We start from the raw sequence: 17,048 nt of genomic DNA, 5'->3' as shown, positions 1-17,048 counted from the left end.
GAGGTGAAACTTAATGATTATCCTAAACTTATGATAACTAATTAAAAAAATCTTGATAAACCATTCTACATCACTTGTTTGGATTCTCAAATTAATGCTGGGGTGAACTCAGACAACATGGAAGAGAGGATCCAAATGCAGATATATTTTTAATAATAATTTGCTTAAGTCATGACGTAAGCAACTCTACTCGTTTCAAATGAGAATACCATTTCATCAGCCGCTTGTAAACACTATATATATTTATATCACACATATAAAATCACAATGAAATCAAAATGGACATTGTTTTTTTTATGGAATATTGCAGTGTTTATTATAAATGATTTATCTGCACATCATTTTTTTTTTTTTAATTCATGTGCCCTCATCATCTTTAATCAAATTAACTTCCCCTCCCACTTGTGTCTCTTCTCTGATGTGTTTAATGGCCTGAGGGCAGGACAACCTGTCACTTAACAAGTATGAGATCCCAGCAACAGCAAACCACAACAAACAAATCAATTCCCAATGAACAAAATGAAGTCCTTCCCTACATTTTTTCTTATTCGTACATTTGTCACAATAGGGAAGAAAAAACGATCGCAACTTCCATTTCACACCACCTTTAAGCTTTTTAAAAAACCCATGGTGTACACTACAGTCTCTTCGCTCACAATGAAGACACCAATATTTTAACGATTTTTAAGAGATGAATCACTGTCTGAATCTGAGATTTAATAGAGTGGTGCAGCAGGTATGACATCAGAACCCAGAAGACTAATTCACAGCTAGTTCCTTCGAGATTTTCCTATGGGTTTTTTATAATGGGGTTTTTCAATGTATGAGTAAAATAAAGCCTGTGGTTAGGGCTGCACAATTAATCGAATTTCTAACCGGGATTACAATTACAATCGTTCAAAGACACAATTACAAAAAATAAAAAAATAAATGACTTGACGATACTATGATATTTGGTTCTAAAACATAAACATTACAGTGACAATATGGTGGATGTAGTAGGCCTACATCCGAATTTAATTCATACTACACAAATTCATACTACATAGAACATACTTTTTTAACAGTTGGGAAGCAAGTTTCAAGCCAAATGTAGTAGCCTACTTATTTTATAGTATGTGATTTCTGATGCAATGTATGGCTTATATATACAGAGGGATAACAAGACATAGGTGGAACCAATCAAGGTCAAGGAAAACTACAAACTAAAAGACTACAAAACAAAAGCACAAGGAGCACAAACAGGAAATACATGACAATAAATAAATGCATTGGATTGCTGGGATCAAATTGACCTCAAACACAAATTATGATTTATAGAATTTAAAAAATGTTAATTAATTTCAAAATTATTATTATTATTAATATATGTGCATCATAAAAAAAATAATTTAAACACAACATGAGGGGTTAAGTTAAACATAAAACAAAAATAGACATTTAAAAAAAAATAATAATAATAGTTGACCTGAAAGTTGCTAAAACAGACAAAATAACAGCTTCACTTCTGTGAATTCACACCTCTAAGACGTCTCAGTTAGAGCAAGTAGCGCTAACCACAAATGCACGACATCCATTTGCTGATGCATCTAATGATGGTTTGCAGTTTGTGTCACCTGTATGCCAAGAGACAGACAGTCCCTTACATAGTCCTTTATATTTGGTACACTTTGCCTCACTTGCCTTTTGCTCCTCATCCATTTCTAAGATCCATTTATATCAGTATTTAACCACTGATTTGAAACGTCACCTCTATTTAGCACTACATTACACTCTGAACTGTTGCTACTGCATAAATATTATATAGAAGGGCCCTGTGGTTTTAAGCATACGAGAACTGAGTGAAATACAATGGTAGTTTAGTTCCTTGAAATAAATACAATATGAAAACCAGTTCTGCTTTCACTTTTGTTTTTCACTTTGTAATTTAATTGAATTTAATTCATGCTTTTAACCATACAGATTACAAAGGATGAAATCAGTTCATTGAATTCTTTAATAAATAATGAAAAGGCACTTTTGTTAACTAGGAACCTAGTTTGGTTACTATTATCATCTTTTCCACCAAAACACTTCAGCATCTCTTCAATTATTTGTCAACTTCCCATATGTTCTCTTTATGTATTAAACATGTATTTAAGAATCAGTTAAGTCTGGCATACTAGTTCCTACAATCCTCCCCAGAAACCCTTCATGGAAATCCAGTTCTGCCAACACATATATCAACTAAGTTCCACTCTGTGTACTGCAAGGTTACAAATGTATGGGATTCCTAATGTTTTCTGTTGCACTGGGTGGATGTGTCCTTCTGACAAATTAAAAGCTGTGGAGCTGAAAATGTTAGCGCAAGTTCCTTTAGATCAAAATTTTAATGGGTTGGTTAGAATATACAGTGTATAGTAGTGTTGTTTGGTTTAAGACAAATGCACAAACCTTTAACATACTTTTTTTTTTCTTTTCATGCATGTGCTATGAGATGCCATCAATAAACTGGTAGGCTACAACTACAGCGTTTGTCTATTCATAACGCCACAAATATTTTGACTTGCAAGCTGACGTGTAAAGCGTTTCCTTTACTTACATGTATGCACACATTGAAAACACATGGAAATGTTCAAAAAAAAAGAAAAAAAAAAAGAACGTGTTCCATCCGCTTTTGTTTTGCTAGAAGGACACGCCCACTATAGGGGAACTGATGAATATTCCACGAAACCCCGCCCCAAGGAACAGAAAAGTTTCAGGAACGGTATATTCAACTGACCCACTATCACAATAACAAGCGCAACGTGTCGAGTTTTCCGTAAAGCGATATATTTCGTATGCGGTTACACGTCTTTTTACATTACTAATTCTCAAGCAACAGATGTTTACCCCTGACCAAACAGGGCGTCAAGCGTCGCCCCATTTGGATTTAGAAAAAACGGTTTGCGGATCCTGCGCTATTTGCAAACTGCACCTAAACTCTTCTGCAGACCCCAGACTTCTGCCCTGCCTGCATACAGTTTGTAATACTTGCCTTACGAAGATCTGCACAGATGGAGCCACACAAGGTAAGAAGTCGCTTGTAGTGGTCACAGTTTGATTGATTTTATTGGGGCGCTCGGTAAAGTCCAACTCTGCACGTGACCTTTTTAAATTCGCGTTGAACTGCAGGCTCAAACTGTCGCGTAAAGTTAGGTTTAAATGACTATGTAGGTCTGACGATTATTTACATAAGGAGTCTCAAAGTTAAATACTTGGGTTTTGGCCAGGTCGTGTTATCCAGAAACAAATACGTCTATATGGTGTTCTCCACTGGGGGTCAGATAAACAGTTACAACTAACGTTACCCCCGATATAAGGTTTGTGTTATCGAAATAATAAACAAACATTTTACATAACCTGTTTTAAATAACAGTATATTTGTGAAAATTTTATCATTTTATGAACACAGTAATTATTCTGATCTAAAAATCCACTGAAATCGTTTGAGGAAGTAACTGACGCATTTCCTTTATCGATACAGGAAGTTCGACAAGATAACAGTTACGCAGTAGGGCACTGGGGTTAAGTTAGTATATTTGACATTAGTTTGACATTAGTGAAAATTCCCATAATATTCTCTATTTCTATCAAGCGAAACCAGTTTGGAAACCCATGAATAAGTTGAACAAAGCAGAATTTTACAAATTGAGATTATTTTATTAGTTCTATAAATCCATTAAAATGTTTAACCCTTTCTCTTTATGACATCACACCAAATGTGAAATGTTGCTAAAAATATCTCGTTTTTTTAGCAACATTAATCATTGTATTTTTAAATAAAATGTGAAATCAGCTCAATTTTGTGTGTATGTTGTGTGTCTGTCAGTGTCAAGCAAACGAGGTGTAAGGATATTTCCAGTTCTGATGTGTATCCTCTCTGCTTTTTCTAATAAATTATTCTACTCTAATATAAACAAATTTTTGTGATGTTGTCATGGCTTGCTAAACACATCTGAGGCTTTTATTTCTTTCTCTGTCTAGATTGTCCATTATGTGCTCAGACCTTTTGTTTGTCTGAGGTCACAGAATGTGCCATTTTTGAAGACGACTCTAATAATAACAAGGCCCCCAAGGTAAGAGTGCGTATATTATGAAAAAAAGTTATGATTATGAATAAAATGGTACATTCATCAGGTGGGGAAAAAATCGTTCTGAAAGTGATTGCAACAATATCATCTCTCTGTGTCTTTATCGTTATATATGTGGTGTGGACTGGACTTCCCTATTCTTTTAGAAATAGAACAATTATTAAGACTTTATAGATATCATCCTTGTTGTGAAGGGCCTTAATTGGCACAAAGAATTCCAGCACTGACATAAAGGAGGCATTTCCTCTCTGTCTTCCATTGTAAATCTTAATCCAAAATTTTGAATCAATCTTTGCAGTGTGCTGGGTGTGAAGAGAGTGAGGTTAGTGGATGGTGTGTCCAGTGTGAGGAGGCCCTGTGTTTGGACTGTATGTCTGCCCATCGTAGGGTAAAAGTGACCCGTGACCATGAAGTCACACCAAAAAAACCACCCACAGGTTAGATTTACTTTCCATGCGTGCTTAAGACTAACACTGCTATAAACTTCTGTGCATTTTCAGATCTGTTCTGTTGTTTCTTTTGTTCAGGTTGGATACAGAGAAGACGCTGTCCTTCACACACTCAGGAGAGCTTGAGGTTCTTCTGTCTTGTTTGTGAAGAGCTCACCTGTAAAGACTGTCAGCTGATCACTCATAGAGGCCACAGGTATAATCCAAATCAACCTTCTCAGATCAGTGCATGTGAAGATTAAAAGATCACAATATGGATGTTTTTTGCATTTTAAGTAATTGATTCCCATTTATTTTCTTGTAAACCTTTGTTTTATATATATATATATATATATAAATTCTTTGACACATATTTTGGTATTCCTGTTCCATTCCTGTTTTTACATGTCCATCCATATGTCAGTTTTGTGCAACAGGAGGAAGCTGTGGGATCTCAGAGACAGCAACTACAGAGTTTGTTGGACTCCATCAGACATCAGAAAGAGATGATCAGCAGTAGCCTGCTGCTCCTAGAGGCAAGGTAACTGAATAGGGCCATGGGAGCTGACATCTTATCATGTCAAACTTACTTAAGACTTACTTAGTCTTGCTCTATGGTCACATCCTTGTCTCAATCATATTTCTTAAAGGGATAGTTTACCCAAAAATGAAAATCATACATTTTTGGAATGACATGAAGTTAAATAAATAAGTTCCGAATTTTCATTTTAGGATGAACTATCACATTAATGGCTGGAATACTCTACACTACTTTTAAAAACAGAGTTTAAAGGGTTAGTTCACCCAAAAATGAAAATTCCATCATTAATTACTCGCCCTCATGTCGTTCCACATCCGTAAGACCTTTGTTCATCTTCGGAACACAAATTAAGATATTTTTGATGAAATCCAAGAGTTTTTTTATCCTCCAACGAAATTACCTCATTCAAGGTCCAGAAAAGTAGTAAAAACATTGTTAAAATAGTCAACGTGACTACAGTGATTCAACCTTTAATGTTATGAAGCGACGAGAATACTTTTTGTGCTCAAAAACAAAAATAACGACTTTATTCAACAAATTTGTCTCTCCCCTGTCATTCTTCTAGGCTATTTACGTTGCAGCGCTTCCAGGTTCTACGTCAGAATGCTGGCTCAGTGTTGGCCTGCTCCTGCGTCAGCATCACACGCATGCCTCGTGGTGCTCATGTGAACCGCGTCGTCATTACTGAGTCGGCGTACGGACGTAAACACGGAAGCGCTGCACTGCGTCTAGTGCGTATGAGACTGACAGGGTAGAGAAAAAAATTGTTGAATAAAGTCGTTATTTTTGTTTTGTTTTTGCGCACAAAAAGTATTCTTGTCGCTTCTTAACATTAAGGTTGAACCACTGTATTCACGTTGACTATTTTAACGATGTTTTTACTACTTTTCTGGACCTTGAATGTGGTAATTTCGTTGCTTTTTGGTTGGTCTCTGGCAGTCTTGGGTGTAACTAGTTACTAAGTAATTAGTTACTGTAATTTAATTACTTTTCCCTTGAAAAAGTAAAGTAAGGGATTACTCTTATTTTTTTCTGTAATTTAATTACAGTCACTTCTGATGTAATTGAACTAAATACTGTGTATAGACTGTAGAACAATTATATATAATACAAATGTTAAATCCACAGTGGATTTAACATCAAAATTTAAAGTCTAATGTTAAAATGCATGTTTTTATGTATCCTTCTCACTTTAAATAATTGAGTTAATAAGAATAATGATAACATTTTAGTTTAAGATCCAATTATCACTATTAACTAGTTGGTTATTAGCATGAATATTAATGGAATATTGGCTCTTTATTAGTACTTAAAGCACATATTAATACCTTATTCTGCAAGACCTTATTCTACATCCTTAATCCTACCCAATTCCTACCCAATACTTAAACTTAACAACTACTTTACTAAGTATTAATAAGCAGTGATTAGGAGTTTATTGAGGCAAAAGCCATAGTTAATAGTTAGTTAATAGTGAGAATTGTATCCTAATCTAAAGTATGACCAGAATAATTTATGTAGTTTTATATTATTTATTTGAAAGAATTAAAAGTGCCATTTCATGTCTATCCTTGTATCATTTATTAACTCGTCGAGGTTTGTACAGTATCTAATTACACTATTAAAAGATGTAATTAGTAACTAGTAATGAATTACTTTTTTAGAGTAACTTATATACTCTAATATACACTTATATACTATACTGACTTAACTCTCTGTCAGTATAGTACGAATTGGCCTTAAAGATCACATTCTGATTTTTTTTAAGTCGTTCCGAAGACAACAAACTCTTGCAGAAACATACTCCTCATTGCTAGGAGATGCATGACAACAATATGCACTCTAAAACTGGCTCAGAATATAACATTTGTGATATCCACAGACTGGATTGATTCATAGTCTGAAACTAAAAAAGTCTGTGCCTATCATAAACTAAACATAAAGTGACATCTTATCTCCAAAGCGAAGTACAATAAAGTCAATTTATAATGCATCAAAATCATTTACTAACTTTTTAAAGAAATCTTTTATTAATTTGAAGTTCCTTTAAAGTAAAAAAGACTCCACTTACACCTGGTATCAGTATCCATTTTCAGTAATCTGATCAGAACTGGGCAATGCTAAATACAATTTTAAACAGCGTTTAAATTAAAAATGTTAAACCAAAAAAAAGCCCAAAAATTGGCAAAAAAACAAAAAGGTTTTGTAAGTGATCCAATCTATGTAGTGAGACCTTGCCCTTGAAATGCAATAACAATAAGAGACACATTTGAGTTGTTTGTACCAGATGTAAATGCCGGTCTGTCTAGCCTGACAATGTTTAACTGGTACACTTGAGATACCAGGTGTAAACGGGGCCTTTTATTCAAAAGGACAGTGGTAAAGAGCGACAGAAAAAAAGAGAGTGTGAGAACCAGGAGAGGTGTTAATGGCAGATCAAAGCAGACCCAACAATGAATGGAACAAATCACTTTACATCCTGGCAACATATAGTCACTAGAAACATTACTGAAAGGATAGTATTCCACAAAAATTACTTAACACTCATTAAAGCTGTTTTTGAGAGACATGGTGGAAATTCACCTATAAAATACAGTCAGGCCACTCAGTGGTAAAAAGCAAGTGTATACTATATATATATATATAATATGCAAGTGTAAAAACATACATGTATATGTTAAAACAATTAGTAATCAAGGAACTTTGTTATTATGATCAGTAAATTAATATATTTTCCACAAATGCTATAAAGTAAAGAAAAACCTCTGCTCTGACAAGAGTGGGTAGAGGAACACACAGCATATGCTTATAAATCAGTAAAAGCCAGATTTTCAGTCACTTGTCAGATAAACACACATACCAGTTGCTGTTATGAGCCAGCTTTTCCATTACGAAAGGAAAGCATCCACAAAGAAGGAAAATATGTCATGAAGTTTATAGACATCTAATCTTAATGGAATAGCACTAGTTTGTAGCACACATGATCACATCCAAAGTTATATTATGATGGTTTTGCTTTATAGACATTTCCTGTTTTATTAACTTCTTGTCTGTGTATGATTGTGCTATTGAGAATATTTTAATCTTTGTTAGGTTACAGGACATTGAGAATCTAAAAGTGGCTGCAAAAAAGATGTTGAGACAGGTGGTCTTCTCCCTTTATCAGGCTCTGGTACTGAAAGCTACGCAGATCTTAAAGGAGATAGAGGTAAGAATTTAGTACTCACTAATGCTCATTTACTGAAACATGCTGTTCATGATTTTAATTTTTCCCTAGAAAGGTAGATAATGAATATTTGGCATGTTTCACCAAAATTTCAAAATGTCTTTTCTATGTTCATCATTACAGCATATAGCTTCAGTATTTATAATAACTGGTAATCTATTCAGATTGTTAATTTGTTCACTTTCAGAATCAATCAGTGTTCAAGCCCGTTCATTAAACAGAAAATGCACACACATTTATACTTTGCAGAACATATAAAAATAACATGAACTACAGGGTTTTCTCTGATTTGATTACGCTAGGTAAATTATTTTTTCCACTGTTAGTCACTTACAAAAGTCTAGACTAATTAATCATAAAACAGATTTAGTTATAGCATAGATTTGTTCCATTTCCTTCTACGGCTGTTGTTAGATGCACTTTTAACCTTCCTAGAACTTGCACATTTCAGCATTTCACATTTCAATGTAAGCATGTAACTTTTAAGAATCTAATAACTAATAAAAGAATCATAATTTCCATCTTCCTTAAAACCATTTTCACTATACTCTCAATCAAAGAATTTCCATCACATCATAAACACTGATCATGAATGATTTAAATGATTGATTTGTTTGTTTAAATGAATGATTGTTCTTCACTATTTCACTCTTTCTGTCTAAAAGATTCTGAGCTACAATAGAGGCTGTTTGTTGGTATTAAAATAAAACCTGATATTCTTTTCTGTATTTTGGAAAAGCACATTTATCTGAGAAAGCCAAGAAAAGTTCTTTCTCTTCCTGAGAAACGCCCACGTACCTTATTATTAACAGAAAGCACTCAGCAAAAAGAAGCCTTACTTTCCCAGCAGAATGGTGTCCTTTTTCTTTTGTGGGACTTGCTTCTTATCAGCTCCTGTTCAGGAACCTCAAATCTGTAACCCTTACTTCTTTTTGCATGTTTGATTTTAAGGCCCTGTATGCAGAGGAGGGGAGATGTTTGTTGGAGCGGAAGACATCTCTGAACAGGCTGGAAGGCTTTCAAGACTACATAGTAGCTTTTATTGACAAGATCCTAAACACTGAGGGCCATTGCCTCCTGGTCCACACAAAAAGAGTAAGCCTTTCTGTTTCATGCTTATTCCTTAAATATTGTAAGATATCTAAAACTTTATACTTATTATGTTCAAGACTCTCCCCCTTAGATTTATTTATATTGTATATTCATCATATTTATGTGACATCACCATATGACTATATGTCATATTTGTGACCAAAAGTGACTGACATTCAGATTCTGAGTGCAGATCACCTTGCTAAATTTTGTGTCTCTAACTCAGATTGAGACCCAGGTGAAAAAGCTGCTTTCCCAGGAGACACGCACTCCTGAGACCATGATTAAACTGCATGTTCAGATTCAGAACGATCTCTGTCAGCAAATGGTCAAATTTGGTACATAAAACCTTCCACTTTTTTTTTTACTAAATAAAAGCATTTACATTTTGTAAAAATCCATTAATTTAACACCTTCTCCTTTCTTTCTACCCAGGATTTTTAAAGATTAGAAAGACTCCTGTTCCTTTTACTTCTCTGAGAACTGGTTCCGCTCAGTCAAAGTCTGTGTCTGTGGAAAGCTCAAGTTCTGTAGTAACTCCCACGGATGTTCATCCTGTACCGGCCTCATCAAGTGTTGATACACAGGTTCAGGGTAAATGTGTTGCTAACGGCACTGCACTGCGTTCATGTGCTTCCTCTCAGACTGTACAAATGAACCAGGCCCTTAAGAGTTTGCCTCATCCATCTCAGCCCAGCAAGCCATCTCAGCCTAACCAGGCCACACAACCCTCATTCCAACTAAATCAATCTAAACTTCCCTCTTCAGAACTTCAGAATTCATTTTCTTCCTCATTTTCTTCCAATCCTGGGCAATCCAAGCATGCTTACACTCCCTCATCACAACGTGTCCTATATTTTCCTAACTCTGCTCACAAAACTCAAATAAATCCTCATCCATCTGTTAATTTTCAGCCTCGTCTTCCACACACAGCGTCTCAAATAGACGATATCTCCAAGCATAGGACGGCCTCGACCTTACGCTATTACCCTCCCATCACCCACCCAATGCCAGTTAACAACCAAACACCTAAACTAACTCATCCAATACCTGCCAACAACCAAACACCTGTACTAACTCATCCAATACCAGCCAACTACCAAACAATAGTACAAACTCATCCAATACCAGCCAACAACCAGATACCCCTACTGACTTATCCAATACCAGCCAACAACCACACAACAGTACTAACTCATCCAATACCAGCCAATAACCAAACAACAGTACTAACTCATCCAATACCAGCCTACAACCAAACATCTGTACTAACTCATTCAATACCAGCCAACAACCAAACACTTGTACTAACTCATCCAATGCAAGCCAACAACCAAACACCCGTACTAACCCAGCCAGTTTCAAACATGCCAACTGACACCCAAACAGTTTTACTAACCTATCCAGTACAAACCAGTTTCCTGGGGCCTGCACATACTTTTGCTGCACAACAAAATATTCCCATAACTGTTCTTTCTAACATAAATGCTCTTTCTTCAAATGATACTGCAATCTCTAATGTACACTCTGCTGGACCCTCCAATGGTGGGATGAATCATTGTTCCCATGACCCTTGTGCACAGAATACCACCAGTTCAACCTTTAAAGCAATCCAAAGCACAGCTAGTGGTTCTTCACTTCCTGTAAACCCAATGCATTCTGCTCCCATTAGTGGCAACAAAAGAAACGCCTACAATAGTGCTAACCTTCCAGTCAAGGCCTTGGCTGACTCCGTCTGTGATCAGGACGCAGGTGTGAGCAGCACAAATTTCACTGATACGGATAATTCGGAGAGCAACTTGCCCTCTTCCACTGTGTCAGAGACAGATCCCAAAGAATCTTCGCCAGATCCTGCCCACTCCTCTGGCCTATGCAACCTTCAGCAAGACCCTCTCTCCACCACCACAGAGAAATGTTCAAGACAAGCTCAAGCCAGTCAGTCATTCACCAAGAGTGACTCTAGACCAAGACACTGGAGCGTTGGCTTGCCAACAACTTTTCGTCAGCTTGTAGAGACAACACCTGTCAGCTCCACAGACAATAGGAACGCCACACCTCCAGCGAATTCAACTCCATGTGGCACATCAGATGACCTTGCAGGGGAGGTTGGTGAATGTTTGTTCTTAAAGACAATAGTATTGTATATCAGAGATGTATGTCAGAGGTCTGTTTTATTCAAAAGTTTTCTTCTCCTAACAGAGGGAGATACATGATAAGACTGTCCAAAGTGTTTTTTACCACAGAAAGGAAGAAGAGGAAGAAAAAGAATCTGCAGGTGATTTTTTTTTTTTTTTTTTTTTTTTTCATCTTTATTTGAAAAAGTATAGTGTATAGCACTGATAAGCAATGTCAGTCCTGGAGTGCCGCTGTCCTGCAGAGTTTAGCTCCAACCCTGAACAAAAAAAAACAGCTTATTTTTGGGGAGATGAGAGGGTCTGGGGTTTTAACATTGGAGAAAGGGTGACAGCTAACTTGGATCATGTGAGGCACCTCAGTTTATCGTGTAATGGCAGTGACGTCAGTTCCCGCCATTCAAAGTTTTATGACAGTCAGTTACAGTTTACGTTAATCAGTTTCTAGTGGATTAGCGTGTTGGTCTTGTGAATAAATGTTCTATATTTGGTGTTGTATTGCCAGTAAACATACAGTAGGAATGCATTGATTGTGGAATGTGCTTTACTGCAGAAAAAAAGAGCGCAAATATCTCTATTAGCTACAAATTACTAGTCACTGCAGTGTACATGAAACTGCTTTTAAGATTACACTAAAAACTTAATTGTAATTTAATACATATTTAATTCATTAAAATTATATGTATTTTTTTTACCTTCATTAAAAAGTGTTATATCATGATCATTAGGCACACAGCAGTCATAAATCATTACAATACAAGTCTAACCTGGCAGCGATAGAAAGAACACTTCATTTTTTAATTTCATTAAACAACAAACAAAATAACACAATATTTATAATTAAATTATTAATTTTCTTTTTATTCATTAAAATGCATAATATCAGCGTCATATGCATATATGCAGTTATAATAGTCATTACAATTCAAGTCTTATCATAACTGGTAAAACCTAAAAGCCAAAGAAAGAAAACATCTGTATTTATTTTTTTTACTTTCTTTAAACAATATACAGTATTACTCAATATTATTATTAGATACTATGGTAAATGAGTCCTACCTGTAGTAACATTCCCTTCTCTGCCTTCTCTTATAAAATAACCTTTTTTATCATAGTAAAAATAGAATCTACAGTACATATCGTTCCCAACAAAAGTATTGTTTAGCATAAAACATGTTGAAGATTAGCGAACAGGCAGTCGATTCATTAAATAAGCTATTTCCTCACAAAAGAAGTTTATTCAGTGTAGTAAAGCCTCTTCTCCATTGACATCCATTCAAAAAAAAAAAGAAAAAAAAACAGACTCTGGTCTCCTTCCCTGTGTACTGCCAAAAGCAGCAGTGTTAGCATTAGCCCTTACGCTTTTTTTGCTAAAGGTTGCAGGTTTGCCTTCCAGTGGCTTGGGCCTTAATAATCCTGAAGACATTGATTAACTTGCTCAGGTGTGTTTGATTAGGGTTGGAGCTAAACTCTGCAGGATAGTGGCACGCCAGGACCGACATTGCCTATCCCTGGTGTATAGTGTTGGTTTTCCTCACTCATTTGTGTATTTGTTATATTTTCTGTCTTTTAGTGTCTGTGGAACAATTCAAGAAACAATTCAAGAGGTGAACTCAAGATAAATCTATATAATATTGGTTGAAGACCTGCTTCATAGTTGGATCTATAGTGATCTATTTCACCCTGTCTGCATCGCAGGAATTATTAACCTCATTTTGGTTATAACTAATATGCCAATACATTTATTCTGCAACATTCACAACAAACATGATTTTGTTTGTAATAACCATGAATAATATTGTTATTAGTATTTACACTACCAGTCAAACGTTTGGGATCTGTAAGATTTTTTTAATGTTTTTGAAAGAAGTCTCTTATGCTCATCAAAGCTGCATTTATTTGATTAAATATGTGAAATAATATTATTACAATTTAAATGAACTGTTTTCTATATAGTTTCTAAATGTAATTTATGCCTGTAAAGGCAAAGCTGAATTTTCAGCAGCCATTACTCCAATTTTCAGTCACTTTATCCTTCAGAAATCATGTTGCTAACTAAGATATTTGTTCAGAAGAACCAAATTTATTTGAAATATAATTTTAGTAACATTTAAATGTCTTTACTGTTACTTTTTATCAGTTTAATGTGTCCTTGCTAAATAAAAGTGTTAATTTCCTTAAAAAAATCTTACTGCACTCAAACATTGGTAGTGTATACATTTATTTATTTTTTTGATCGATGACCACTGGTTTCTGTCTGTGATAGGTTTCCACGTGTATCTCTGGTGCGCCTGCCCATTTCTTTGCCTCCATGTGGGCAGCCACTCCCAGAGTTCCACCTTACTGCAGATATCTCTAGAGACCACATCATGGTGCAGGAATCCCAGGGAGGACAGGTAAGGACTCTGTAGAGCTAGAAAGACTACTGTGTGACAGATGTTAGCCTATAGCCATTATAGCTCCAGTCCACAGCTATTCTCAATTGTGCCATGTTCTTCCTCAGATTAAACAGGTGTGGAGATGGCACGAAGATCCAGTGCCATCTAGAGCCTCTTCCTGCTCTATACTGCAAAGCAGCGACAGCTCCCCGGCATCTGACGTACAATTCTGTGCAGTGTGTCAGTCTGCAGGAGCTGCCCTTCTGTGTGTGAAATGTGGATGTGCTTTTCACTCTGATTGTCACATACCACCAATCCTCACAAAACCTTGGTGAGACCATCAGGAACTAACAGGAATTGCATAACACTAAATTTAATTGCAATTCTTTAGTAGCTATGATTTATAAGACTTCGGAGTTTGATAAGCATGTGCATTTAAGAACAATAACTGTTTTCTCTGTCCACTATTTGAGTCTTGTTGTATTTCTTCTCTCTTGCAGTGAGGATTGGGTGTGTTTGCTGTGTCAGGATGTAAATGAGACAGTCGTGTATGGCAGTGAGGAGATGAGGACGTCCAGTCTGAGTCTACAAGATCAAAGAGTGAGACACCACCAGTCTGAATGGATCTACACTCATAGTTACACTAGCAACAATTTTAAGAAAGAATTTTTGGAAAAGGATTGTACTTTAGCATAGAGTGTCATGCCACAACTCTAATCTCTTGTCCTGCAATGATATAAAGTCACACCGATTTAATGTCATCCATTCTGTTCAGAAGTGTGAGAAGCTTCTCCTTGGTCTCCTGTGTGATGAGAACAGGTGCCTGCTCTACAACGCCACCAAGGTAAATACACAGTGCATGTAGTATTTAGCATAACCATCTTTTAATATTATCTGGAACACCATCAGTATTTGGGACTTTTCACATCTTAATATTACAATAATATTATTATAAGGATATTCCAGACAGTTTAGTGAATGGTTAATGACAAATAAGAACGTACAAGATAAAGGCAAGGAAAAATCTAGCTCAAAGCAAATGTGGCAAGTTTTTAGAAATATACCTTTTGTATTCATGTTGGTTTTGAAAACTTTTATATTTTCAACAAAAGTTTAAATTTAAGGACTTTAATGAAATATGTGGTGTAATTATCAAGTAAAAGGTAATAACATATATTTTTGTTACACCTTAAATACATGAGTGTTTACATCTTAATCAATATTTTCACAATTGTTAAATGTATTTTATGTACACTACCGGTCAAAAGTTTTTGGATGATAAGATTTTTTTTTTTAAAGAAGTCTCTTCTGCTCACTAAGGCTTCATTTGATCCAAAATACAGCAACAACAGTAATATTGTGAAATATTTTTACAATTTAAAATAACTGTTTTCTATTTGAATAATTTTGGCAAAAATTATATTATGGCAAAGCTGAGTCTTCAACATAATTATTCCAGTCTTCAGTGTCACATGATCCTTCAGAAATCTTTCTAAGATGCCGATTTGCTGCTCAAGAAACATTTATTATTATTATCAATGTTGAAAACAGTTTTGTGCGATTATTTGATGAATAGAAAGTTCAAAAGAACAACATTTATCTGAAATGTAAAGCTTTTGCAACATTATAAATGTCTATACTGTCACTTTTGTAGCGTTAGTGTTACGAAAGCTTTCTATTTCAGATAAATGCTGTTCTTTTGAACTTTTTATTCATCAAATAATCCTAAAAAAAAATTGTACACAACTGTTTTCAACATTGATAATAATAATAATAATAATAGTTTATTGAGCAGCAAATTGGCATATTAGAATGATTTCTGAAGGATAATGTGATATTGAAGACTGGACTAATGATGCTGAAAATTCAGCTTTGCCATCACAGAAATAAATTGCATTTTAAAATATATTCAAATAGAAGAAAATTCACAATATTACTGTTTTTGCTGTATTTTGGATCAAATAAATCAAGCCTTGGTGAGCAGAAGAGACTTAATATGATATATTAATAGACTTACTGACCGTGACACACAGTCATGTCAGTCTTCAGACTTTCATTTCCTTATTTTTCCTGCATGTTTCAACATTTGTCACACCATATGATTTTGTTGTTTGCACCACATTTTAAAAAATGTTTAAGATGTAATAAATGATTATGCCAAACTACATATTTTAGTTTTCTTTACAATAACGTAATTAATATGTATTCAATATGTATATATTTTTTTATATTTTTTTATTTTAATATATTTTTGCTCATCAAGTAGAGTAATACAAAGTCTTTGTATGTAAGAATTGTGTTTGAATATATTTTTGAATAAATTAATAGATCCAGACGAAACATGATCTTATGAGCTGTGCTCTGTTTTTAAAGAATCACTCAAAAACAGCTGAATTTGATATAATACTTGGCCGACTCCTGGGGACAAGGAAGCCGCCTTATCGGACTGCTGCTGAACTGGTGTCAGATGTTTGGACTCTTTTTGACATCTTGATGATGAACTCTGAGGTAAACCGCTGCCATTCAGCTTATCACATTCATGTGTAATTTAACTAAGTTTCTTCTTGTAGTTCAGAACTTGAACTTCAGAAGCTGAAATACTACAGATGTATACCTTTTAATCTTTGAATTGATTGTTATATAATAGTTCTGTGCTATTTTGGTTATTTATACAGAGGAAAAACTTGGTTGTCAAACTTCAAGAATCTTTCCAGCAACAGCTGAATGAATCTTTTGGGAAGAGTCTTCACGCGTCTCTCCTGAAACACTCCAGCAGTGAGGCTCCAAGAAGTACTTCAGAGACAGAGACTCAAAGAGAGAAGCACAGAAACACTTTGAAACGCATGAGAGAGTTTTTTATGGAAAACTGTGGTACAGCAGCAAAGAAATCCTGCACTTACAAAGGGAAGGAGAAAGATTGCTGTGAGAACACTACAGCTGGTGAACACTGAACCGTCTCAGTCATTGCTTTTGAAACTACACAACTACGTTTGTGAAAGGGGAACCACATTACTATGCGTCACTATTTATTGTAGTAGTATGTTTATATACCTTTGCCTTGAAGTAAAATTAAAGTGTATTAAACACATTATTTAATTTAAGGTCACATTCTTTCACTGCACATGGGGGCTGCACATTA

At 35.2% G+C, this 17,048-nt stretch overlaps 1 protein-coding gene across 2 annotated transcripts; it reads left to right on the top strand.

Moving 5' to 3' along the window:
* The first annotated feature begins 346 nt into the window (after window positions 1-346).
* trim33l (tripartite motif containing 33, like) lies at window positions 347-17,000 on the top strand. Of its 2 annotated transcripts, XM_051864415.1 has the most exons (17): window positions 2,483-3,050; window positions 4,006-4,097; window positions 4,411-4,549; window positions 4,640-4,757; window positions 4,965-5,081; window positions 8,175-8,289; window positions 9,259-9,402; window positions 9,626-9,737; window positions 9,835-11,504; window positions 11,599-11,674; window positions 13,105-13,138; window positions 13,798-13,927; window positions 14,035-14,240; window positions 14,410-14,509; window positions 14,685-14,753; window positions 16,283-16,417; window positions 16,585-17,000. In XM_051864415.1, exons 1-17 carry the CDS (start codon window positions 2,864-2,866, stop codon window positions 16,858-16,860), a joined length of 3,720 nt encoding a protein of 1,239 aa, XP_051720375.1. In that variant the 5' UTR covers window positions 2,483-2,863; the 3' UTR covers window positions 16,861-17,000. The 2 variants fall into 2 exon arrangements, with proteins under 2 accessions (XP_051720376.1, XP_051720375.1); XM_051864416.1 differs by lacking the exons at window positions 8,175-8,289; window positions 9,259-9,402; window positions 9,626-9,737; ... (7 more) ...; window positions 16,283-16,417; window positions 16,585-17,000 and adding an exon at window positions 5,647-5,851 and having other exon boundaries at window positions 347-3,050.
* The last annotated feature ends 48 nt before the right edge of the window (window positions 17,001-17,048 follow it).

The sequence above is a fragment of the Ctenopharyngodon idella genome, chromosome 16 (assembly GCF_019924925.1).
Source record: "Ctenopharyngodon idella isolate HZGC_01 chromosome 16, HZGC01, whole genome shotgun sequence".
In the NCBI taxonomy this organism is placed as follows: domain Eukaryota; kingdom Metazoa; phylum Chordata; class Actinopteri; order Cypriniformes; family Xenocyprididae; genus Ctenopharyngodon; species Ctenopharyngodon idella.
This window is presented reverse-complemented; position numbering and strand designations above follow the sequence as displayed.

Excerpts from the sequence above, each read along its gene's own strand:
- trim33l (XM_051864415.1), top strand. The coding sequence starts at position 2,864 with ATGTTTACCCCTGACCAAACAGGGCGTCAAGCGTCGCCCCATTTGGAT. Across the intron at positions 3,051-4,005 it reads CACAGATGGAGCCACACAAG|ATTGTCCATTATGTGCTCAG; the intron begins GTAAGAAGTCGC and ends TTCTCTGTCTAG. Across the intron at positions 13,139-13,797 it reads TTCAAGAAACAATTCAAGAG|GTTTCCACGTGTATCTCTGG; the intron begins GTGAACTCAAGA and ends TGTCTGTGATAG.